This window comes from Nerophis lumbriciformis, linkage group LG31 (genome assembly GCF_033978685.3).
Source record: "Nerophis lumbriciformis linkage group LG31, RoL_Nlum_v2.1, whole genome shotgun sequence".
NCBI classification, from domain to species: Eukaryota; Metazoa; Chordata; class Actinopteri; order Syngnathiformes; family Syngnathidae; genus Nerophis; species Nerophis lumbriciformis.
In genome coordinates, this window is record NC_084578.2 from 2,381,075 (window position 1) to 2,407,578 (window position 26,504).

At 36.0% G+C, this 26,504-nt stretch overlaps 1 protein-coding gene across 2 annotated transcripts in view; it reads right to left on the reverse strand.

The window, feature by feature from the left end:
• Positions 1–26,504, reverse strand: part of xpo4 (exportin 4) — a 148,493-nt gene that overhangs the window by 10,747 nt on the left and 111,242 nt on the right. For both annotated transcript variants that reach the window (XM_061926096.1, XM_061926097.2), the window contains 9 exons: positions 24,673–24,850; positions 19,336–19,495; positions 19,095–19,264; positions 15,296–15,470; positions 5,619–5,825; positions 5,464–5,550; positions 4,874–5,054; positions 4,678–4,799; positions 4,474–4,604 (listed from right to left, as the gene is read on the reverse strand). In XM_061926096.1, coding sequence (XP_061782080.1) covers positions 4,474–4,604; positions 4,678–4,799; positions 4,874–5,054; positions 5,464–5,550; positions 5,619–5,825; positions 15,296–15,470; positions 19,095–19,264; positions 19,336–19,495; positions 24,673–24,850 — 1,411 coding nt within the window. The remainder of the gene's footprint in view (positions 1–4,473; positions 4,605–4,677; positions 4,800–4,873; positions 5,055–5,463; positions 5,551–5,618; positions 5,826–15,295; positions 15,471–19,094; positions 19,265–19,335; positions 19,496–24,672; positions 24,851–26,504) is intronic.

The following is a 26,504-nucleotide window of genomic DNA, read 5'->3' on the forward strand; positions in this document are numbered from 1 at the left end:
CTGCTAAGTGTTTTATTGTCATATTTTAGTGTAATTTTTAGTGTTTTATTGTCATATTTTATTGTTTCACTGTCATGATTTAGTGTAATTTGTAGGGTTTTACTGTCATATTTTAGTGTACTATTTAGTGTTTTATTGTCATATTTTTGTGTTTTACTGTCATAATCTAGTGTCATTTTAAGTGTTTTATTGTCATATTTTAGTGTAATTTTTAGGGTTTTACTGTCATGATTTAGTGTAATTTTTTATGTTTTACTGTCATATTTTAGTCTACTGTTAAGTGTTTTATTGTCATATTTTAGTGTAATTTTTAGTGTTTTATTGTCATATTTTATTGTTTCACTGTCATGATTTAGTGTAATTTGTAGGGTTTTACTGTCATATTTTAGTGTACTATTTAGTGTTTTATTGTCATATTTTTGTGTTTTACTGTCATAATCTAGTGTCATTTTAAGTGTTTTATTGTCATATTTTAGTGTAATTTTTAGGGTTTTACTGTCATGATTTAGTGTAATTTTTTATGTTTTACTGCCATATTTTAGTCTACTGCTAAGTGTTTTATTGTCATATTTTAGTGTAATTTTTAGTGTTTTATTGTCATATTTTATTGTTTCACTGTCATGATTTAGTGTAATTTGTAGGGTTTTACTGTCATATTTTAGTGTACTATTTAGTGTTTTATTGTCATATTTTTGTGTTTTACTGTCATAATCTAGTGTCATTTTAAGTGTTTTATTGTCATATTTTAGTTTAATTTTTAGGGTTTTACTGTCATGATTTAGTGTAATTTTTTATGTTTTACTGTCATATTTTAGTCTACTGTTAAGTGTTTTATTGTCATATTTTAGTGTAATTTTTAGTGTATTACTGTCATAATCTAGTATAATTTTAAGTGTTTTATTGTCATATTTTAGTGTAATTTTTACTGGTTTACTGTCACATGTAGTCTAATTTTTAGTGTTTTACTGTCATATTTTAGTGTACTTTTTAATGATTTACTGTCATATTTTAGTGTACTTTGTGTATTTTGTCATATTTTAGTGTAATTTTTAGTGTTTTTACTGTCATATTTTAGTGTACCTTTTGTGTATTTTGTCTGTTTTAGTGTAATCTCTAGTGGTGTACTGTCATATGTTAGTGTAATTTTTTGTGTTTTATTGTCATATTTTATTGTTTCACTGTCATGATTTAGTGTAATTTGTAGGGTTTTACTGTCATATTTTAGTGTACTATTTAGTGTTTTATTGTCATATTTTTGTGTTTTACTGTCATAATCTAGTGTCATTTTAAGTGTTTTATTGTCATATTTTAGTGTAATTTTTAGGGTTTTACTGTCATGATTTAGTGTAATTTTTTATGTTTTACTGTCATATTTTAGTCTACTGTTAAGTGTTTTATTGTCATATTTTAGTGTAATTTTTAGTGTTTTATTGTCATATTTTATTGTTTCACTGTCATGATTCAGTGTAATTTGTAGGGTTTTACTGTCATATTTTAGTGTACTATTTAGTGTTTTATTGTCATATTTGTGTGTTTTACTGTCATAATCTAGTGTCATTTTAAGTGTTTTATTGTCATATTTTAGTGTAATTTTTAGTGTTTTACTGTCATGATTTAGTGTAATTTTTTATGTTTTACTGTCATATTTTAGTCTACTGTTAAGTGTTTTATTGTCATATTTTAGTGTAATTTTTAGTGTTTTATTGTCATATTTTATTGTTTCACTGTCATGATTTAGTGTAATTTGTAGGGTTTTACTGTCATATTTTAGTGTACTATTTAGTGTTTTATTGTCATATTTGTGTGTTTTACTGTCATAATCTAGTGTCATTTTAAGTGTTTTATTGTCATATTTTAGTTTAATTTTTAGGGTTTTACTGTCATGATTTAGTGTAATTTTTTATGTTTTACTGTCATATTTTAGTCTACTGTTAAGTGTTTTATTGTCATATTTTAGTGTAATTTTTAGTGTATTACTGTCATAATCTAGTATAATTTTAAGTGTTTTATTGTCATATTTTAGTATAATTTTTACTGGTTTACTGTCACATGTAGTCTAATTTTTAGTGTTTTACTGTCATATTTTAGTGTACTTTTTAATGATTTACTGTCATATTTGAGTGTACTTTGTGTATTTTGTCATAATTTAGTGTAATTTTTAGTGTTTTTACTGTCATATTTTAGTGTACCTTTTGTGTATTTTGTCTGTTTTAGTGTAATCTTTAGTGGTGTACTGTCATATGTTAGTGTAATTTTTAGTGTTTTATTGTCATATTTTATTGTTTCACTGTCATGATTTAGTGTAATTTGTAGGGTTTTACTGTCATATTTTAGTGTACTATTTAGTGTTTTATTGTCATATTTTTGTGTTTTACTGTCATAATCTAGTGTCATTTTAAGTGTTTTATTGTCATATTTTAGTGTAATTTTTAGGGTTTTACTGTCATGATTTAGTGTAATTTTTAATGTTTTACTGTCATATTTTAGTCTACTGTTAAGTGTTTTATTGTCATATTTTAGTGTAATTTTTAGTGTTTTACTGTCATGATTTAGTATAATTTTAAGTGTTTTATTGTCATATTTTAGTGTAATTTTTACTGGTTTACTGTCACATGTAGTCTAATTTTTAGTGTTTTACTGTCATATTTTAGTGTACTTTTTAATGATTTACTGTCATATTTGAGTGTACTTTGTGTATTTTGTCATATTTTAGTGTAATTTTTAGTGTTTTTACTGTCATATTTTAGTGTACCTTTTGTGTATTTTGTCTGTTTTAGTGTAATCTTTAGTGGTGTACTGTCATATGTTAGTGTAATTTTTAGTGTTTTATTGTCATATTTTATTGTTTCACTGTCATGATTTAGTGTAATTTGTAGGGTTTTACTGTCATATTTTAGTGTACTATTTAGTGTTTTATTGTCATATTTTTGTGTTTTACTGTCATAATCTAGTGTCATTTTAAGTGTTTTATTGTCATATTTTAGTGTAATTTTTAGGGTTTTACTGTCATGATTTAGTGTAATTTTTTATGTTTTACTGTCATATTTTAGTCTACTGTTAAGTGTTTTATTGTCATATTTTAGTGTAATTTTTAGTGTTTTATTGTCATATTTTATTGTTTCACTGTCATGATTTAGTGTAATTTGTAGGGTTTTACTGTCATATTTTAGTGTACTATTTAGTGTTTTATTGTCATATTTTTGTGTTTTACTGTCATAATCTAGTGTCATTTTAAGTGTTTTATTGTCATATTTTAGCGTAATTTTTAGGGTTTTACTGTCATGATTTAGTGTAATTTTTTATGTTTTACTGTCATATTTTAGTCTACTGTTAAGTGTTTTATTGTCATATTTTAGTGTAATTTTTAGTGTTTTATTGTCATATTTTATTGTTTCACTGTCATGATTTAGTGTAATTTGTAGGGTTTTACTGTCATATTTTAGTGTACTATTTAGTGTTTTATTGTCATATTTGTGTGTTTTACTGTCATAATCTAGTGTCATTTTAAGTGTTTTATTGTCATATTTTAGTTAAATTTTTAGGGTTTTACTGTCATGATTTAGTGTAATTTTTTATGTTTTACTGTCATATTTTAGTCTACTGTTAAGTGTTCTATTGTCATATTTTAGTGTAATTTTTAGTGTTTTACTGTCATGATTTAGTGTAATTTTGAGTGTTTTATTGTCATATTTTAGTGTTTTACTGTCATAATCTAGTATAATTTTAAGTGTTTTATTGTCATATTTTAGTGTAATTTTTACTGGTTTACTGTCACATGTAGTCTAATTTTTAGTGTTTTACTGTCATATTTTAGTGTACTTTTTAATGATTTACTGTCGTACTTTGTGTATTTTGTCATAATTTAGTGTAATTTTTAGTGTTTTTACTGTCATATTTTAGTGTACCTTTTGTGTATTTTGTCTGTTTTAGTGTAATCTTTAGTGGTGTACTGTCATATGTTAGTGTAATTTTTAGTGTTTTATTGTCATATTTTATTGTTTCACTGTCATGATTTAGTGTAATTTGTAGGGTTTTACTGTCATATTTTAGTGTACTATTTAGTGTTTTATTGTCATATTTTTGTGTTTTACTGTCATAATCTAGTGTCATTTTAAGTGTTTTATTGTCATATTTTAGTGTAATTTTTAGTGTTTTACTGTCATATTTTAGTCTACTGTTAAGTGTTTTATTGTCATATTTTAGTGTAATTTTTAGTGTTTTACTGTCATATTTTAGTCTACTGTTAAGTGTTTTATTGTCATATTTTAGTGTAATTTTGAGTGTTTTACTGTCATGATTTAGTGTAATTTTGAGTGTTTTACTGTCATGTTGTGTGTCACCTGGTGCAGACACACAATGTGTTGACATCTCTGTAAAATAACCTCCTCAAACTGCATGATGGGAAACATCGCCTCTCCATCACACGTCACCTAGATGCCTGCATCTCTCTGCAGTTGAGTTCCGGAAGGATACGAGGTCATTCCGAGCTCCAGTGAGAACATGAGGCTCTTGAAGAGGTCTTCAGGCAGCTGTGGGATCTTCTCGGGGAAGATCTCGCAGATGAAGGTGATGAGTTTGTAGTACTGGTTGCACAGAGATGGGAACTGGGAGCACAGCGAGGACACAGGTGACAGGTGAGTTCCTGCCAGGTGTGAGGGGGGGCGTCAACTAACCCACCTTGAGAAGGTCCTGAGACATGAGGGGAAGGACGATATTGACGCCGTACAGAACCACGTCTGCTGCAGAGACCGGCCGACTGGAGGCGGGCGTTCCTTGGTCTTGGCTTCTGAACACCTCATCTGGAAAGGAACCAGGACGGTCGGTCATCATAGAGGGGGGGGTGTGGGGGGGGAGAAGGGAAGTCCAGGAGCACCTGTGTCGCTGAAGTCGATGAACTCTTTGGACAGCAGGTTGGTGAGCAGCTCCATGATGAGCAGGAGGTCCTGGTACTGGTCCTCCTCGGCCACCGACTCGCTCCGCTTCCTGCTCTGGTTGTTTTTGGAGTAGACCTGCAGCAGCGTCAGGCAGGCCTCGTACAGTTTCATGGACTTGGTCTGCGTCAAAACAGACACTTGATTAGGTACACTCTCCGCATGACAGGACCGAGAGTCCAACTAATTGTCATACTTGTCAGAATAATTGTATATAAGTTAGCACACAATTTGTTTTCTATGAGTTCAGGTTGGCCTGCATGAAGACCGTTACTATCCACTCTCTTTGATCTCATCAAGCAAAAGACGGACAGCTTGTAAATATCCACTGTGCGCGATGGAATGCGCCGTAGAGGTGTCGGTTTCTCATATCTGGACAGCCACAGGAAGGGCCTTATCGGGACCCGAAATGTACAAGCAGAGAGGGGGGGCAGACCTGACACCGCTCCAAGCACCTTTTGTTTGAACTGTTTTTTGTGTATGTTTGCAACTTTGAAGTTGTGTACATGGTGGATGTTAAAAGGTGTCCCACCTCTCCCAGGTAGCAGATCTGCTTGTGAGCCACTTCCACAAACACCTCAATGATGAGGTTGATGGTCTCCGGCGTGTTGCTGTAGACCTAAAAAGCCACGCACAAAAAAAGACAAGTGAGATCTTTCCCGTCGCCAAGGCGGCGGCCTGTCTCACCTCCATGAGGCCGATGCAGCTGGACAGGAAGTCCATGAGGAAGGAGAAGAGCGAGGCCACGTTGTCGATCTGCGTGGCCTCGGCGATGCCGCACAGCGCCTCCAGCGTGGCGATGATCTCTTGCTTCACCGCTTCCTCCTGGCTGATCTGGGCAAAGTTCTCCTGGTTGATGAGGTTGAGGAAGCGCTGCTGGAGAGGGTGCAGGACCTGGAGGCGACAGGAAGGAACCACGGCTCGGATCAGGGGTGTCCAAACTTTTGACACTTCAAAATTAGAGCATGTGGGGGCCATTTTGATGTTTCTCCAATTTCAAAACCAATATATACATTTTTTTTCACCTTTAGCAAGTTCCGTGCAGTCTTCTAGGCGTCCATAGCGTTTCTACTCGTATGGATTCTTCATTCCTTACTCCACGCCACGTTTGTAAGATTTACAATATAACTAAAATAGTTCTTATTTTTTTTGTAAAACTTGTATTAGTAGATTGCACAGTACAGTACATATTCCCTACTAAATGGTAACACCCCAATAAGTTGTTCAACTTGTTTAAGTCGGGGTCCACGTTAATCAATTCATGTGTGACGTCTGTCGGGAGTGTTTTCACGCATATTTGTACGTGCTACCGGAATGTACTCAAGCTAGCGTCGCTAGCCTTAGCTAATATGATAATTGGTCAAATGCTAACACGTTTACAAGCGTCTGTGTGAGTATTATTAACTTACAATGGCATTTAGTTAATAAGTTTCACAGATTCCTCAGTAAAATTCCCCAAAACGTCACCGTGGAGTTATTGAGTCTGTTTAGCTGATTGGAGAGCTAGCTTGCACAGCTCGTGGGTCCATAACGATGACTTCTGTTTTGGTTGATCAGCCGTTTTACTGCCTTGTTACAGACACCTTTGGATACAATTAAGGTATGTTAATAAACATTTACTAAATATTTTCGTGTCAATTGTCATTTCTGTATTATTATTTATTTCACTAACTCCTTCTTTGCTATCACTTTTACCATCATATTTGTACTTATCATATTTGCTGATGTTGCTTTATTGTTGTTGTTTTTGTCTCTGTCTAATCCCCCTCTTGTCCCCACAATTTCCCCCTCTGTCTTCCTTTTTTTCTCTTTCCATCCCCTCCTGCTCTGCCCCGGCTGCAGCAAATGATAATATAAATACATTTAATAAAGTCAAATACAATTAAAGCTGCAAGCAGCATTGGTCGGGCCCGCGTATTTGGCAGGTGCTAGTCCTAACTGTCCCAATACTTTTGTCTACTTTTAGTCTGAAGTGTCCCAAGACTTTTGTCTAGTGTACCTACCTTGTCTGCATTGTGTGGGCACGTTGGTGCTTCCTGCTTTTAAGCAGCCATCTTACAAAAAGAGCAGTGCTGCAGCAGCAGCAGCGCAGCGGTTCTTTGAAGGCTCATAAAATCAAAACCGGAGCAGTTATAAAAAAAGCGCTTCTGTTGTTGTAATCACAAGGGTTCAATCTCTCTCCTGTGTTAGTTTGAAGCCGAAACAACAAACGCGCTCAGAGGAAATAATGTTTGAAGAAAGGTGAGGGGTTTTTACAAAAATGTTGTGTTGAAGGGGGAATAGCAAACCTCCTGTATATTTTTGCTGGGGGTTGTCAATCTATGAAATGTAGGTTTAAGGGAGACCTACATAGAGGTTTTTGTTTCATCTCTCTCCGACATTCCCAGTGGGAGTTACAGGCAGTTTTGTCAGATTTTTCATCCGAGGATCAGTTTTTTGTGCGTTTTATTAGAAAATTGCTGTAGAGCACAATTTTTAGACTTGGGGTTAGGTTTTTTCATTAGATCACAGTTTTAGCCAGTCCTGATGTGTGTGTTGAGTTCGGTGAGTTTTGAAGCATGTTAAGGGGGTCAAATTACAGCTCAAAGAGGCAAAAGTGACTGTTTTTAGTACTTTTTTGTCTTGAAGGGGGAATTGCCAACTTCCTGTTGATTTTAGCCCGAGGATGTACAATTATGAGAACTAGGTGTAAGTCAGACCTACATAGAGGATTTTGTTTCATGTTTTTCCGACCTTCCTAGTGGGAGTTACAGGCAGTCTATTTTTTTTTTTTCCTGGGGGCGCTAGAGCGCAATTTCTATTTTTGGGGTTTGTTTTTTTTATCAAAAGGCAATTTTCGCAGGTCCTGATGTGTGGGTCAAATATGGTGAGTTTTGAAGCATTGTTAAGTGGGTCAAATTAGTGCTCAAAGAGGCGGCGGAAGAAGAAAGAAAGAAAGAAAGAAAGAATAATAAAACCTTAGAAATACAATAGGTCCTTATGTCCCATTGCGGGCCCTAATAAGGCAACAAGAGAAGTACCCTACACTTCTCTTTTGTAAAGTCAATGTGAACAGCCGATATGGGCATCTACATCTACTATATGCATACTTGCCAACCCTCCCGGATTTTCCGGGAGACTCCCGAAATTCAGCGCCTCTCCCGAAAACCTCCCGGGACAAATTTTCTCCCGAAAATCTCCCGAAATTCAGGCGGAGCTGGAGGCCACGCCCCCTCCAGCTCCATGCGGACCTGAGTGACGTGTCGACAGACTGTTCACAACATTGCCGTAAACAGCAATGTTGTGACACTTTTAAACAGGACAATACTGCCATCTACTGTACATGCGTATGTGACCCACCCATAATGTGTCACATTTTTGTGTCGATTTATTTATTTTATTTTGTGGTTTGAATTCGTTTTTGGAGCTGTCATTACACATTTATCAGTATTCACATTGGTCAGTAGGGGGCAGTAGGGCGTTTCTTCCCAATTGAATGCTATCACCTGCAGGCCGGAAGTGTCTTGTCATTCTGATGAGCGCGACCAGTCTGTGAACAATTGAAACGTCCTGTGTGCTTTTTCCTCCTGTATAACAGGCTAGTTTTGGTGAATCAACTCACTGAATAATATCCATATGATCTTTATAAGTTTAAGTACACATTCTGATGGTGGAGCCTAACTCTAAAGTGTTTGTGAGTTGTAGTTTGTATTTGTGAATGAATCCAGTGCACAGCTGAAGTAATCAATACAAAATGGCGACGTGAGTGCGCAATGTTTATATAGGAACTTCTGATCCTAATTCAGACTCCCAAATTAGAGCTCCCGTTTTCTTATTGATTTTATAATGTATATTTGTATAATGTGTGTGTTCTGAAATAGTGACAGAGAATAGAAAAAGGATGGCCAATTCAACCCTTAACTCAACAATGAGTAGATGAGTGTTATGTGTGTGTATATGTGTAAATAAATGAACACTGAAAGTCAAGTATTTCTTATATATATACATATATATATATATATATATATATATATATATATATATATATATATATATATATATATATATATTAGCCACGCCCCTGACCACGCCCCCCACCTCCCGAAATCGAAGGTCTCAAGGTTGGCAAGTATGACTACCGTATTTTCCGCACTATTAGCCGCACCTAAAAACCACAAATTTACTCAAAAGCTGACAGTGCGGCTTATAACCCGGTGCGCTTTATATATGGATTAATATTAAGATTAATTTTCATAAAGTTTAGGTCTCGCAACTACGGTAAACAGCCGCCATCTTTTTTCCCGGTAGAACAGGAAGCGCTTCTTCTTCTACGCAAGCAACCGCCAAGGTAAGCACCCGCCCCCATAGAAGAGGAAGCGCTTCTTCTTCTACTGTAAGCAACCACCCGCCCGCGTAGAAGAGGAAGAAGCGCGCGGATATTACGTTTAATTTCCTTTGTGTGTTTACATCTGTAAAGACCACAAAATGGCTCCTACTAAGCGACAGGTTTCCGGTTCATGAAAAGACGCAATCTCTCCATCCGCACACGGACTACTATTTCACAGCAACTGCCTAAAGACTTTCAAGAAAAGCTGGCTACTTTCCGTGCATATTGTAAAAACAAGATAGCTGAAAAAAAGATCCGGCCAGAGAACATTATCAACATGGACGAGGTTCCACTGACTTTTGATATTCCTGTGAACCGCACTGTGGATACAACGGGAGCACGTACGGTGAATATTCGCACCACAGGGAATGAGAAGTCGTCCTTCACTGTGGTTCTAGCTTGCCATGCTAATGGCCAGAAACTTCCACCCATGGTGATATTCAAAAGGAAGACCTTGCCAAAAGAGACCTTTCCAGCCGGCGTCATCATAAAAGCTAACTCGAAGGGATGGATGGATGAAGAAAAGATGAGCGAGTGGTTAAGGGAAGTTTACGTGAAGAGGCCGGGTGGCTTTTTTCACGCAGCTCCGTCCATGTTGATATACGACTCCATGCGCGCCCACATCACGCTGGTTTTTAATATATTATTAAAGTTTGACTGACCTATTTGACTGTTTTTTTGACATTCCTTTAGCGCAGTTAGATGTGGCTTATAACACGGGGCGGCTTATAGGTGGACAAAGTTTTGAAATATGCCGTTCATTGAAGGCGCGGCTTATAACCCAGGGCGCCTTATGGTGCGGAAAATACGGTATGATTTGCCTGAGAAGCTGGACAGGACAAAAAAATATAAAATAAATAATAATAATAAAAATAAAATATTATATATATATATTTGTATAAATAAGTCATTTCACAACCTATACATCTGCAGCAGTGAGGCTGATATAAGGGAAACATGTTTTCTTCTCAAATTGAGTGGGTGCGGCTTATACAAAGGTGCGCTCTATAGTCCGGAAAATACGCTAATTACTACTCAGTGAGCTGTGGAGAAATCCCGTCGGGGTCAAAACCCTTCCATGGCGCAGCAACAAGGCGGGGTTTGAACAGTCGTCGTCACGGCAGCTGCGCCGGCCGACAGCTGGCGAAAACCCCCCCCCCGTGATTACACTGCAGTCATCGTGGCTTTGCACCCCATTTTTACTACCGTCAGCCGATTAGGACCAAAGACCTCCCGGATCCTGACAAGGATCATGTTATCCGGCCAGGGACGCCAACTCCGAGGGGGAACATTATCGAGCGCATGCATCAGCCCTGGCGGCTTTAGAGCTGACGAGTCAAGACTTTTTCATGCCTCAAAGCTGCTGATGGCGGCGGCGGACACGCTCGCTGTGCTCTGATTGGCTGTTCAAGCCGGCCTCGAGGGAGAGCGGGAGATCAGCACACTGACAGTGTTCGGATCCTTGTGAGGTATAAGAATAGCAAGGGCTGGGCGATAAAACGATATCAATAAACATCGCCATAGACATGTAATCGATATCAATGAAAAATGCGTTAAAAAAACATGATACATTTTTTCTTCTTCTTCGTCAGTATGGAAGCAATCAGGTAACAGTACCAATATTATCGGACCGCCGATATTATCGGCCGATAAATGCTTTAAAAAGCACTATCGGAAATTATCGGTATCGGTTTCAGGATTATCGGTATCGGAAGATGTATAGAGCGCCAAATGAATCCTTGAAGGCGCTGCCTTTGCGTACTGGCCCAGTCACATAATATCTACGGCTTGACACACACACACACACAAGTGAATGCAAAACATACTTGGTCAACAGCCATACAGGTCACACTGAGGGTGGCCGTATAAACAACTTTAACACTGTTACTAATATGCGCCACACTGTGAACCCACACCAAAGAATGACAAACACATTTCGGGAGAACATCCGCACCGTAACACAACATAAACACAACAGAACAAATACCCAGAATCCCTTGCAAATGCTTGTTTTCATTTCGAAAAATATACCTCTCACACGTGATGACAAGGAGAAAAAGAATTAGCCCACTCTTTGAGCTTCATCTCTTGCACGAATAGACTAATAGTCTGGACTGAGTGAAGCTGTTTTATTTATGTTTTGTGCCTTTTTTCCCCCTGCACTTTAAAGGATGGCTGTGCTTTCTACTAGTCTAGACTGAAGCAGTTTTATTAATGTTCATGCACTTTAAAGGATGGCCTTGTTTTCTACTAGTCTAGACTGAAGCAGTTTTATTAATGTTCATGCACTTTAAAGGATGGCCTTGTTTTCTACTAGTCTAGACTGAAGCAGTTTTATTAATGTTCGTGCACTTTAAAGGATGGCTGTGTTTTCTACTAGTCTAGACTGAAGCAGTTTTATTAATGTTCATGCACTTTAAAGGATGGCTGTGTTTTCTACTAGTCTAGACTGAAGCAGTTTTATTAATGTTCATGCACTTTAAAGGGCGGCTGTGTTTTCTACTAGTCTAGACTGAAGCAGTTTTATTAATGTTCATGCACTTTAAAGGATGGCTGTGTTTTCTACTAGTCTAGACTGAAGCAGTTTTATTAATGTTCATGCACTTTAAAGGACGGCTGTGTTTTCTACTAGTCTAGACTGAAGCAGTTTTATTAATGTTCATGCACTTTAAAGGATGGATGTGTTTTCTACTAGTCTAGACTGAAGCAGTTTTATTAATGTTCATGCACTTTAAAGTGTTTTCTACTAGTCTAGACTGAAGCAGTTTTATTCATGTTCATGCACTTTAAAGGGTGGCTGTGTTTTCTACTAGTCTAGACTGAAGCAGTTTTATTAATGTTCATGCACTTTAAAGGACGGCTGTGTTTTCTACTAGTCTAGACTGAAGCAGTTTTATTAATGTTCATGCACTTTAAAGGACGGCTGTGTTTTCTACTAGTCTAGCCTGAAGCAGTTTTATTGATGTTCATGCACTTTAAAGGATGGCTGTGTTATCTACTAGTCTAGACTGAAGCAGTTTTATTAATGTTCATGCACTTTAAAGGGTGGCTGTGTTTTCTACTAGTCTAGACTGAAGCAGTTTTATTAATGTTCATGCACTTTAAAGGACGGCCGTGTTTTCTACTAGTCTAGACTGAAGCAGTTTTATTCATGTTCATGCACTTTAAAGGATGGCTGTGTTTTCTACTAGTCTAGACTGAAGCAGTTTTATTACATGTGAATAATGCTGTATAATAGGCTGTATTTATATTATTCACATGTGAATAATGCTGTATAATAGACTGTATTTATATTATTCACATGTGAATAATGCCGTATAATAGACTGTATTTATTTTATTAACATGTGCATAATGCTGTAAAATAGACTGTATTTATATTATTCACATGTGAATAATGCTGTATAATAGACTGTATTTATGTTATTCACATGTGAATAATGCTGTAAAATAAACTGTATTTATATTATTCACATGTGAATAATGCTGTATAATAGGCTGTATTTATATTATTCACATGTGAATAATGCTGTATAATAGACTGTATTTATATTATTTACATGTGAATAATGCTGTATAATAGACTGTATTTATATTATTCACATGTGAATAATGCTGTATAATAGACTGTATTTATGTTATTCACATGTGAATGATGCTGTAAAATAGACTGTATTTATATTATTCACATGTGAATAATACTGTATAATAGGCTGTATTTATATTATTCACATGTGAATAATGCTGTATAATAGGCTGTATTTATATTATTCACATGTGAATAATGCTGTATAATAGACTGTATTTATATTATTCACATGTGAATAATGCCGTATAATAGACTGTATTTATTTTATTAACATGTGCATAATGCTGTAAAATAGACTGTATTTATATTATTCACATGTGAATAATGCTGTATAATAGACTGTATTTATGTTATTCACATGTGAATAATGCTGTAAAATAAACTGCATTTATATTATTCACATGTGAATAATGCTGTATAATAGACTGTATTTATATTATTCACATGTGAATAATACTGTATAATAGACTGTATTTATATTATTCACATGTGAATAATGCTGTATAATAGACTGTATTTATATTATTCACATGTGAATAATACTGTATAATAGACTGTATTTATATTATTCACATGTGAATAATACTGTATAATAGACTGTATTTATATTATTCACATGTGAATAATGCTGTATAATAGGCTGTATTTATATTATTCACATGTGAATAATACTGTATAATAGACTGTATTTATATTATTCACATGTGAATAATGCTGTATAATAGACTGTATTTATGTTATTCACATGTGAATAATGCTGTATAATAGACTGTATTTATATTATTAACATGTGAATAATGCTGTAAAATAGACTGTATTTATATTATTCACATGTGAATAATACTGTATAATAGGCTGTATTTATATTATTCACATGTGAATAATGCTGTATAATAGGCTGTATTTATATTATTCACATGTGAATAATGATGTATAATAGACTGTATTTATATTATTTACATGTGAATAATGCTGTATAATGGACTGTATTTATATTATTTACATGTGAATAATGCGGTATAATAGACTGTATTTATATTATTCACATGTGAATAATGCCGTATAATAGACTGTATTTATGTTATTCACATGTGAATAATGCTGTAAAATAGACTGTATTTATATTATTCACATGTGAATAATGCTGTATAATAGGCTGTATTTATATTATTCACATGTGAATAATGCTGTATAATAGGCTGTATTTATATTATTCACATGTGAATAATGCTGTATAATAGACTGTATTTATATTATTCACATGTGAATAATGCTGTATAATAGACTGTATTTATATTATTCACATGTGAATAATGCTGTATAATAGACTGTATTTATGTTATTCACATGTGAATAATGCTGTATAATAGACTGTATTTATGTTATTCGCATGTGAATAATGCTGTATAATAGACTGTATTTATATTATTCACATGCGAATAATGCTGTAAAATAGACTGTATTTATATTATTCACATGTGAATAATGCTGTATAATAGACTGTATTTATATTATTCACATGTGAATAATGCTGTATAATAAACTGTATTTATGTTATTTACATGTGAATAATGCCGTATAATAGACTGTATTTATATTATTCACATGTGAATAATGCTGTATAATAGACTGTATTTATATTATTCACATGTGAATAATGCCGTATAATAGACTGTATTTATTTTATTAACATGTGCATAATGCTGTAAAAGAGACTGTATTTATGTTATTCACATGTGAATAATGCTGTAAAATAAACTGTATTTATATTATTCACATGTGAATAATGCTGTAAAATAAACTGTATTTATATTATTCACATGTGAATAATGCTGTATAATAGACTGTATTTATATTATTCACATGTGAATAATACTGTATAATAGGCTGTATTTTTTTATTCACATGTGAATAATACTGTATAATAGGCTGTATTTATATTATTCACATGTGAATAATACTGTATGATAGACCGTATTTATGTTATTCACATGTAAAAAATACCTAAGTGTTTATTGTCTATTGTGAGCGAACTGTGGTGCTGCATTTCCCCCAGGGATCAATAAAGTACTTTCTATTATATTCTATTTCTATGTTATGTTGATTGATCTATTTTTATTCTATTCCTTTTTTATGACTGAAATAAATAAATTAACTGAAGTGTTTGGTTTTACTATTTTGTTCACATTGTTTGAGTGTTTTCCATGCTTGACATTTCCTTTCTACCGTGATATCTGAGGGATTATAATCAGAGGACGTTACATTTCAAAATAAAATGTTTACACTTCATACATTGTTCCCCTTGTTAGGGCTGCACGATTAATTGACATCGAATCAACATAGATGTTTTAATTAGTACGCAACCGCAAGCGGCTGAAGTAGGTTTTTGAGTGACTAAGGCAAAACATACCTCAGCCCAATACTGCTGCTTCGTGTCCGAGTCCATTTGTGCAAAGCCGCCCAGAACCAGGGCCTTCATCAAGGTCCTCTGCACCGAGCTGGACAACATGTGGAGTGGTGGGCTGCGGCTGGCGAACTGCTTGGCCAGGTTCCACCAGCTCTCACACTGCACCACCATGTTGGCCCTACACACACACACACACGCACACACACACACACACGCGCCACAATGAAGGGTGGAGAAGAAGACTACTCGTTCAAACCAAAAAATGAAAATAAATTGCAAAAAATCTGACTTTTAACAGTTACTTGGCCAGTAGAGGGCGACATCACTACACTTAGGTTTAATTGTGTTGAGTCACAGTCATTATGTGCAATGTTTCATTTCTGTACGGGTAAACATCTCAAGTTTATCGTGCGAACGTATAATCTATTTTATGTATGTCAAATACACAATGTATACACTGCAAAAAGTGAAATCTAAGTAAGATGAAATATCTCAAATAAGGGTGATATTTGCTTCTTTTCTGTGTGATAAGATAATTCTTCTCACTAAGCAGATTTTATGTTAGTGTTTTACTTGTTTTAAGTGTTTTGCTCCTAAATGATCTCAGTAAGATATTACAGCTTGTTGCTGAGATTTGATGACCTATATTGAGTAAAACATGCTTGAAACTAGAATATCAAGTGTTGCAAAGCTGTGTCATCAACACTCACAAGTATAAAACTGATTTTTCAAAGAAAGAATTTCTTATTTCAAGCATGAAATAAAAAATCCTGACTTTGACACAATTGTGTCTCATAATTAAAACTTTTCAGTTTTATTTTCAATGAAACAATAGAACATACGTACCGGTACTCATATAGTAGTACAGTTGGCACAGTACAGTAAGCTGATTTAAAATGTGACATTTCAAACAATTTTGAACAGAAATAGTTCATGCACATTCAGGTAAATTATTCAAAATTACAATAAAAAAAAAATTTGGTTGGGGGCCGGGCTGTAAAAAAAATAAAATAAATAAATAAATAAATAAATAAATAAATAAATATATATATATATATATATATATATAAGGGCTGCAACTAACGATTTATTTGATAATCGATTAATCTGTCGATTATTACTTCGATTAATCGATTAATAATCGGATAAAAGAGACAAACTAAATTTCTATCCTTTCCGGTATTTTATTGGGAAAAAACCAGCATACTGGCACCATACTTATTTTGATTATTGTTTCTCAGCTGTTTGTACAGTTTATAAATAAAGGTTTATAAAAAATATATATATATATATATAAAAAAATAAAAAAATAAAATAAAATTGCCTTTGCGCATGCGCATAGCATAGATCCAACAAATCGATGACTAAATTAATCGACAACTATTTTTATAATAGATTTTAATCGATTTAATCATTTAGTTGTTGCAGCCCTAATATATATATACATATATATATATATATATATATATATATATATATATATATATATATATATATATATATATATATATATATATATATATATATATATATATATATTTTCCTTGCGCACTAATTGACTGAAGGAGCACGCACTTGGCGCGATTATGTCATTTTATCGATGGGAAAATGCAAGAAATGTAATGCCGAGCGCATATTATTATGTCAAGATAATGGCACTAGCATTTACTTCATTAAAGAATATTTTTCAACATCCATCCATCCATTTTCTACCGCTTTTTCCCTTTTGGGGTCGCGGGGGGCGCTGGAGCCTATCTCAGCTAACATATTGAGCAAAAAGGTCTCATATTGGTTTTTTCTATCAAGAAAAGTGCACTTGTTATTAATGAGGATATACTTATTTCAAGCTATTTTTGGGTTCATTGAGGTTAGCTAATTTTACTTGTTTTGGAAAGTCTTGACAAGCCAAATTTTCTTGTTCTTTTGGCAGATAATTTTGCTTAGTTCAAGTAAAATACCCCTCATTTTTGTATTTTTTTTTCTTGTTTCTGAACTGACTTTTTGCAGTGTACTTTTGTAATGTTTATTTTTTCAGTCTTGCAAACCTATGGAGCCCTTAAAGCAGGGGTGCTCATTACGTCGATCGCGAGCTACCGGTCGATCTCGGAGGGTGTGTTAGTCGATCACCAGCCAGCCATTAAAAAAATAGTCCTAAAAATGAGCGATCATAAATCTTCACTATGACGTCACTTTCGTCACTTGATTGACATTCACGGCACCCGAGGGTCTTCTGAGATGACGCTGGCTGCTGCCAGCTCATTAAAATGACCGACTGGAAGGCGAGAAACACTTTATTTCAACAGACTCTGGCGCCGTACCTGTCGTCAAAACTCCAAAGACCGACTGCACAGTTGCACAATAAAAGCTCTGCTTCATCCTGCCTGCGCTACCAAAATAAGAGTCTCAGAAAGCTGGCGTGCACAAGCTAGCAAGCTACGGAGTTTGCCGACAATGTATTTCTTGTAAAGTGTTTACAAAGGAGTACGGAAGCTGGACAAATAAGATGCCAAAAACCAACCACTTTCATGTGGTATTGGACAGAAAGGAGGACTTTTTTCTCCTCCATTCGAAAATGCGGACGTTTTTAGCACCACTGTCTGATTCCAATCAATGCAAGTCATCACAATCAGGTAATACACCAACTTATATTCTTGTCTTCATGAAAGAAAGGAATCTATATTTGTTAAACATGCTTGTATTATCTTTAAACACCTTAACTTGTTAACAATATTAACTATATGTGTTAAACATGCTTGTATTATCATTAAACACCTTTAACTTGTTAACAATATTAACTATATGTGTTAAACATGCTTGTATTATCATTAAACACCTTTAACTTATTAACAATATTAACTATATGTGTTAAACATGCTTGTATTATCATTAAACACCTTTAACTTGTTAACAATATTAACTATATGTGTTAAACATGCTTGTATTATCATTAAACACCTTTAACTTGTTAACAATATTAACTATATGTATTAAACATTCTTGTATTATCATTAAACACCTTTAATTTATTAACTATGTGTTAAACATGATTGCATTATCATTAAACACCTTTAATTTATTAACAATATTAATTATATGTGTTAAACATGCTTGCATTATCATTAAACACATTTAACTTATTAACAAACACACATATTTCATAAATAAGTAAATATAAATGATATATATGAATAAGGTAGATCCCCACGACTTGATCAATTGAAAAGTAGCTCGCCTGCAGAAAAAGTGTGAGCACCCCTGCCTTAAAGGGACATGGGGGAAAACATTTTTTTAATAACTTTTTATGTTTTGAAAAAAAACAAATTTCAGACATGTATCTCGTGCGCATGTCTAAAAAAAAATAAAAAAAATAAAAAAAATAATAAAATCTTTTTTTTTTTTTCATGACTTTCTAAAAAGTTTCTCGTGCGCACAAGATACATGTCTAAAAAAAAAAATTCTAAAAAATTTATTATAAAAAAAATAATTTCCCCCATGTCTCTTTAGGGGCTCCGTACAAACCGAAATCAAGTGTCAAGAAATAAAACTGATGAAGGAAATTAATGAAAAAGAAGGAACATCAATCAAAGCTTCTGTTTGTTCATGCTGTTAACTATCTGTCTAGCTGCACACGCTGGAAACAAGTAGCGAGGGCAATGTATTGACAATGCAGGGTGAACGTTGATGTGTTTACTTTGCAATGAAGTAAACACAGTCTCAAGGGAATATAACTTTGTGACCAATCATCCACATTTGATGGCCCCGCTCTAGAACCTGACCATTTGGAACATTGGTACCGCCTCACCTTTCCCTCCTCTCCACCAGCGTCACCAGCAGCTCCACAGTGTCGGTGGCCAGCTCCGTCTCGGAGCTCCACACCGACAGGTTATTGATCACCTTCTCCAGCAGGTAGCCCACAATCCACCGGGCTCCCTCCGTGTCGGCTCCGAAGGCCGTGCTGAAGGGGATGCTGACCTGTGGAGGAGACGTTGCATGTGGACCTCCACCGTACAAAGAAGGAGGCGTGTCTGGAACAGGTGTGTCACCTGCTGGTAGAGTTTCTCATCCATTAGCAGGTAGGTCTTGGCCCATCGTCTCAAGAACCAAACGATGTCCTTTCCCATCTGTGGACTCAGTAGCTGCGTCAGACTGGCTTTGCTGGCTCTGGACTCCACCTCGGAGGTCCTCAACACGGCCGACAACAACCTGGCACACAACACGCGGTCAAACAAGTCAAAACATGACACCAGGAGAACGACAAAATGCACAAATAAGAATTTAATTTCTGATTTGTGGTCACTGATTGAAAGAACAAGTGCACGTCTACTCCATCATAGACAAAGTCAAACATGGAACCAACACTTGCCTGTAGACCAGGGGTGTCCAAAGTGACGTCCGGGGGCTATTTGCAGCCCGTAGCTAATTTTTTAAGGGCCCGCACAAATCCTTAGCATGCTAGCTGTCAGAATAATTGTACCGTATTTTCCGCACTATTAGCCGCACCTAAAAACCACAAATTTACTCAAAAGCTGACAGTGCGGCTTATAACCCGGTGCGCTTTATATATGGATTAATATTAAGATTCATTTTCATAAAGTTTCGGTCTCGCAACTACGGTAAACAGCCGCCATCTTTTTTCCCCGTAGAAGAGGAAGTGCTTCTTCTTCTACGCAAGCAACCGCCAAGGTAAGCACCCACCCCCATAGAACAGGAAGCGCTTCTTCTACTGTAAGCAACCACCCGCCCGCGTAGAAGAAGAAGAAGCGCGCGGATATTACGTTTCATTTCCTTTGTGTGTTTACATCTGTAAAGACCACAAAATGGCTCCTACTAAGCGACAGGTTTCCGGTTCATGAAAAGATGCAATCTCTCCATCCGCACACGGACTACTATTTCACAGCAACTGCCTAAAGACTTTCAAGAAAAGCTGGCTACTTTCCGTGCATATTGTAAAAACAAGATAGCTGAAAAAAAGATCCGGCCAGAGAACATTATCAACATGGACGAGGTTCCACTGACTTTTGATATTCCTGTGAACCGCACTGTGGATACAACGGGAGCACGTACGGTGAATATTCGCACCACAGGGAATGAGAAGTCATCCTTCACTGTGGTTCTAGCTTGCCATGCTAATGGCCAGAAACTTCCACCCATGGTGATATTCAAAAGGAAGACCTTGCCAAAAGAGACCTTTCCAGCCGGCGTCATCATAAAAGCTAACTCGAAGGGATGGATGGATGAAGAAAAGATGAGCGAGTGGTTAAGGGAAGTTTACGCGAAGAGGCCGGGTGGCTTTTTTCACGCAGCTCCGTCCATGTTGATATACGACTCCATGCGCGCCCACATCACGCTGGTTTTTAATATATTATTAAAGTTTGACTGACCTATCTGACTGTTTTTTTGACATTCCTTTAGCGCAGTTAGATGCGGCTTACAACACGGGGCGGCTTATTGGTGGACAAAGTTTTGAAATATGCCGTTCATTGAAGGCGCGGCTTATAACCCAGGGCGCCTTATGGTGCGGAAAATACGGTATATAAGTTATTACACAAGTTGTTTGCTATGAGTTCAGGTCGCCCTGCGTGAAGACAAAAGCTGTCTTTGATCTTATCAAGCAAAAGGCGGACGGCTCGTAAACCTCCACTGTGTGCGATGGAATGCGCCGTGGAGGTGTCGGTTTCTTTGATCTATTGGACTGCCACAGGAAGGACCCGAAATCTACGAGCAGAGGAGGCGGCAAACCTGACACCGCTCCAAGCACCGTTTTGTTTGCACTGTTTAGGACCCAGTGCAGCAGCTGTTTATGACCCCCTCCTCTTAGAAGAAGCTGCAGCTATGTAGTCAGGAAATGCCCAAATAAATGAGGCGGCGTGGAGCTTGTTCCTCAGCGCGGTGGGGTGACACTGTACGAGGGTACAGGTCCACACACGCTCTCCTCATGAGCTAAATTGAATCCTGTCTCTGTTTGATTTCTTGCTTCTTGTCTTGTTTAATAGATAGTTCGGTGTTTTTGGACCTGACACTAGCTTTTTTGCTGATTTTGCAGGTATACACCTCAGCGTCAAATATTTTGTTACTCGACGGATAATACAGTACCTGCTAGCATGCTTGCTAACGTTAGTATGTTGCTAATTTTGTAGGTGTACACAACAGTCATATTTTGGTACTTGGTGCATGCTAATGTTACCATGCTAGCATGTTACCTTAGTGATATTTTTTGGTACTTGACAAATGATACCGGTTGGCATAGTAACGTTGGTATTTTGCCGTTCTTTTTAGCCAATTTTGTAGGTGCACACCAGTCATATTTTGGTACTTGATGCATGCTAACGTTACTGTAGCATAGTAGCATTTGAAACAATTCTTTTTAGGTACACACCTCGGAGTAATACATTTTGGTACTTGACGAAGGATACTTCTTAGCATAGCAACGTTGGTATGTTAGCTTTTTATATTTTCAGCTAATTTTGTAAGTGTGCACCTCAGTCATACTTTGTTACTTGATGCATGCTAACATTTTAAACATTAGTTTTTTTTGGTACACACCTCAGAGGAATATATTTTGGTACTTGAAGGATACCTGTTAGCATGCTAACATTGGTATGTTGGCTTTCCTTTTTACCTAATTTTGTAGGTGCACACCATAGTCATATTTTGGTACTTGGTACATGCTAACGCTACCATGCTAGCATTTTAAACAATATTTTTTAGGGTACACACCTCAAGAGTAATATATTTTTGTACTTGGCATGGTAACGTTGATATGTTAGCTGTTTTTTTAAACTAAATTTGTAGGTGTACACCTCAGTCATATGCATGCTAACCTTAGCGTGTTAGCATTTGAAACAAGTTTTTATACACGGCAGATTTTATGTGCACCATTTATTCCGGGTAAAATTAATACATGAGCAGACAAACGCCGCGCCAAACCTCGTGTGACTCCGCCCACAAACACAGCTTCAACTTGTCCGCAGAGAACAAAAGCACGTTGACATTTGCGAGGAGACCCGAGGTCGGACGCTCGCTCGCCATTTAGAAACTCGATGCCACGCGCTAACTCATCACTGCGATCTGCTGTCATCACACACACACACACACACACACACACACACACACACACACACACACACACACACGCACACACACACTCTTGTATTTGTTCCTTCTTGAGACCCCCGAAAAATGCCTCCCTCTTTAGAACCAGCCTTTCTAGATATATAAAGATGTGTATTTACAACATTAATAATATATACATATTATGCAAATATAAAAAAGGTAAGCTTTTAGTAATCTTTTTTTTTGTTTGTTTGTTTGTCATTGGTTTTTAATCTTCATTATTTACTTCAAGTTATTACAGTATGTCTATATATACATATTTATTTAATCATTTTTAATAAATTTTGGCCAAAGGGGGCGCATTTCAATTTCTTACACACACTTGTTATTTCATATGTTGACCTGAGGGGGAGCACTTTTAAAACCGACTGACAATTAATTTGAAAAATCCCTCTTTTTTGGGACCAACCTCATTTTGATTAATTTCACCACCAGGGGTGCAAATGAGACATCCATCCATCCATTTCCTACCGCTTGTCCCTTTCGGGGTCTCAGCCATTCTTCTCCATTAGATACAATGTTATTGGGATCATGATTTATGTCTTCACTTGTTCACACCTCCTCATATGGAAGGTACTTTTCCTTGTTGATGTCTCAAGAAGGGTAGAAATACAAGAACACACACACACACACACACACACACACGCACACAAACACACACACACACACACACACACACACACACACACACGCATTCTTGTATTTGTTCCTTCTTGAGACCCCCGAAAAATGCCTCCCTCTTTAGGACCACCCTTTCTAGATATATAAAGATGTGTATTTACAACATTAATAATATATACGTACTATGCAAATATAAAAAAGCTTGTTGTGAAAAATGAGTTGGTATTTCACAAGAATAAGGTCACAATTTCACAAGAAAAACTTAGAATTTTGGCAGTTTTATAATAAAAGTCGTCATTTTCCTCGACGCAAGTCAAAGTTTTACAAGAAAAACTGAACATTTGTGCAATATTATGATAAAAGTTGGAATTTTACTCAATAACAGTCGCAGTTTTACAAGAAAAGCTTAACATTTTGACAATTTTTTGAAAAGAGTCGTAATTTTACTCGACAAAAGTCACAATTTTGTAAGAAAATTTAAAAATGTTGGCAATTATAATAATCGGAATTTTACTTGGCAAAATTATGCCAAAAGTCATCATTTTACTTGAAAAATTTCACTATTTTACAAGAACAACAAACAAAATTGTGATAAAAGTCAGAATTTTATATGACAAATGTCACCATTTTGCATGAAAAAGTAATAATTTGACATGAAAAATGTATAATTTTACGAGAAAATGTTGCAATATTACAGAAACAGAAAGAACATGAGAAATTGTTCCCAATTTTGTAAGAAAAAAAGTCGATGCATTGTGAGAAAATGACTGATTTTAGTGAAATTTTTATTTTTTGTAATTGGTTTTTAATCTGGACTTCCCTGCTTAAGCTGCTGCACCCGCGACCCGACCTCGGATAAGCGGAAGAAGATGGATGGTTTTTAATCTTCATTATTGACTTCAAGTTATTACAGTATGTCTCTATATACCTACTTATTTATTTATTTTAACCTAATTTTGACCAAAGGGGGCGCATTTCAATTTCTTACACACACTTGTTATTTCATATGTTGACCAGAGGGGGAGCACTTTTAAAACCGACACAGTCAAAGTGAAAAATACCTCTTTTTTTGGGACCACCCTCATTTTGATAAATTTCACCAAATGAGACATCCATCCATCCATTTTCTACCGCTTGTTCCTTTCGGGGTCTCAGCCATTCTTCTCTATTAGGTGCAATGTTATTGGGACCATGATTTATGTCCTCACTTGTTCACACCTCCTCATATGGAAGATACTTTTCCTTGTTGATGTCTCAAGAAGGGTAGGAATACAAGAACACACACACACACACACACACACACACACACACACACACACACACACACACACACACACACACACACACACACACACACACACACACACGCGCGCGGAGTGAACAATGTAGAAAACAGCAGCTCGCTGACCTTCACAAACAATATGGCTGCTGTGATGATCTATTGTGGTCACTGTGATTATCTTTACACAAGGACACACACATGCCGCATGAGTGGATTCTATCAACAGATGCTCACTCCAGCCAGACTTTCTAATCCCACACTTGCAGAAATAAACCCTGGATGCGAAGCAACACTACGCCGGAAATAAAAGGACATCTCTCGCAAACATGGCCACAGTTTGACTTAGGCGCCCGCTAAAAAGTACCTGATGACCGAGTCGGTGCGGTTGAAGCCCGGTATGGACGACGCCTTCTCCCCTGGTGAGCCTAGGATCTGCAGCGTGGTGTTGAGGTCCACCTCGGTGGAGTGCTTGATGGAGAACTCCATCACCTCGGAGGGGATCATGGGCGTTTCGCCCTGGGGGTCGTCGGCGAGTAAATATCCTGGAGAGAGAGCGCTGATGGTGAGAACCGCAGGGAAACCACCAAAACAATAATGGCGGAGAGCTCCTCAATTTGCTTCATCTTATTCAAGAGGAGACTGTGGGCAACTGTGGAGTAGGGCTGAAAACTGTATCACGATTAGGGATGATGTTCGAAACCGGTTCTCCCGGTTGTTCGATAAGAAAAGAACCGATTCCATGGACTCAAATACCTTTTTGAGAACCGGTTCCTGTTATCGAGGCCACTATAGTAAAGAAAAAGAGTTGGTTCTTTATTCGAATCCCTGGGAACGAATCCCGTCCCACAAGAAATGCCCTGTGGGACATCACAGGAAATGACGTAGCTCAGTCTAATGACTGAGCTACGTCTTTTCCTGTGATGTCACACAAGCAGCAAAAATAATGGACCGGAAAAAACGCCTCAAGGCATGGCTATTCACCTATAGTGATCACAGAGACAGGTTGTTTTTGTGTTACTGTATATATTTGTTTTTCTGAAAAATCCCACTTAATATACTTTGGGTAACAACAGTCAATATTTATTTTATTATTATTTTTTTAGGGTGGCAACAGTCAATATTTATTTATTTATTTTATTCTTTTCTTATAAAATAAAAGTGAGCTTTTGTTAAACCAAATATTGTGTTTTTTTTCCATATACAACAACTTATCTGGATACGATAAGAGAATCGATAAGGAATCGGTTCGATAATGGGCTCGAACTTGATAATTTCTTATCAAACATCATCCCTAATCACGATATCAGTGTCTTGTATCAGTCCATATCGATTAATGATACTTTTATGACCTATGGGAAATACGGAGGAGATAAATATATTTTATATAAAAATCAAAACAGTCAATGTAAACAAAATAGTAAAATCATATTGAACACTTAATAAGCTCTTAAAATTAAAAATTATGTAAGAAATGCGTTATAAAGTGTAAGAAAATAGTATGTAAACATAGAGAAAGCTGAGAAGAAGTATTTTCTGCATGTTTAGTGCCAGAACATAACGGCTGTGTAACATTAATTTGCCCTGATATTCTTATTTAACTATGGAAAGGATTTTTTGTTATGCGGTAATTATTTAAATATTATTATATCCATAATTATTGACATTTTTTATGACCTAGCAAAATAAGGAGAAAAATACATCTTACTAGAAATGTAACCTTCCTCTGATTATAATGCCCTCAGTTATCAAGGCAGAAAGGAAATATCAACACAAGCTCAAACAATGTAAACAAAATAGTAAAATCACATTGAACTATTAACAATAAGCTTTTAAAATTTAAAGAAATATGGCCCTGCGATGAGGTGGCGACTTGTCCAGGGTGTATCCCGTCTTCCGCCTGATTGTAGCGGAGATAGGCTCCAGCGCCCCCCGTGACCCCGAAAGGAATAAGCGGTAGAAAATGGATGGATGGATGGATGAAAGAAATGCTTCATAAAGTGTGAAAAAAATAGTGCAAAGTGTGAAAATGTAAACATAGAGAAACCTGAGAACTACTTTCTGCAGGTTTAGTGCCAGAACATAACGGCTGTGTAACATTAATTTGCCCTGTTATTCTTATTTAACTATGGAAATTATTTTTAGTTATGCAGTAATTATTGTAAATATGATTATATCCATAATTATTGACATTTTTTA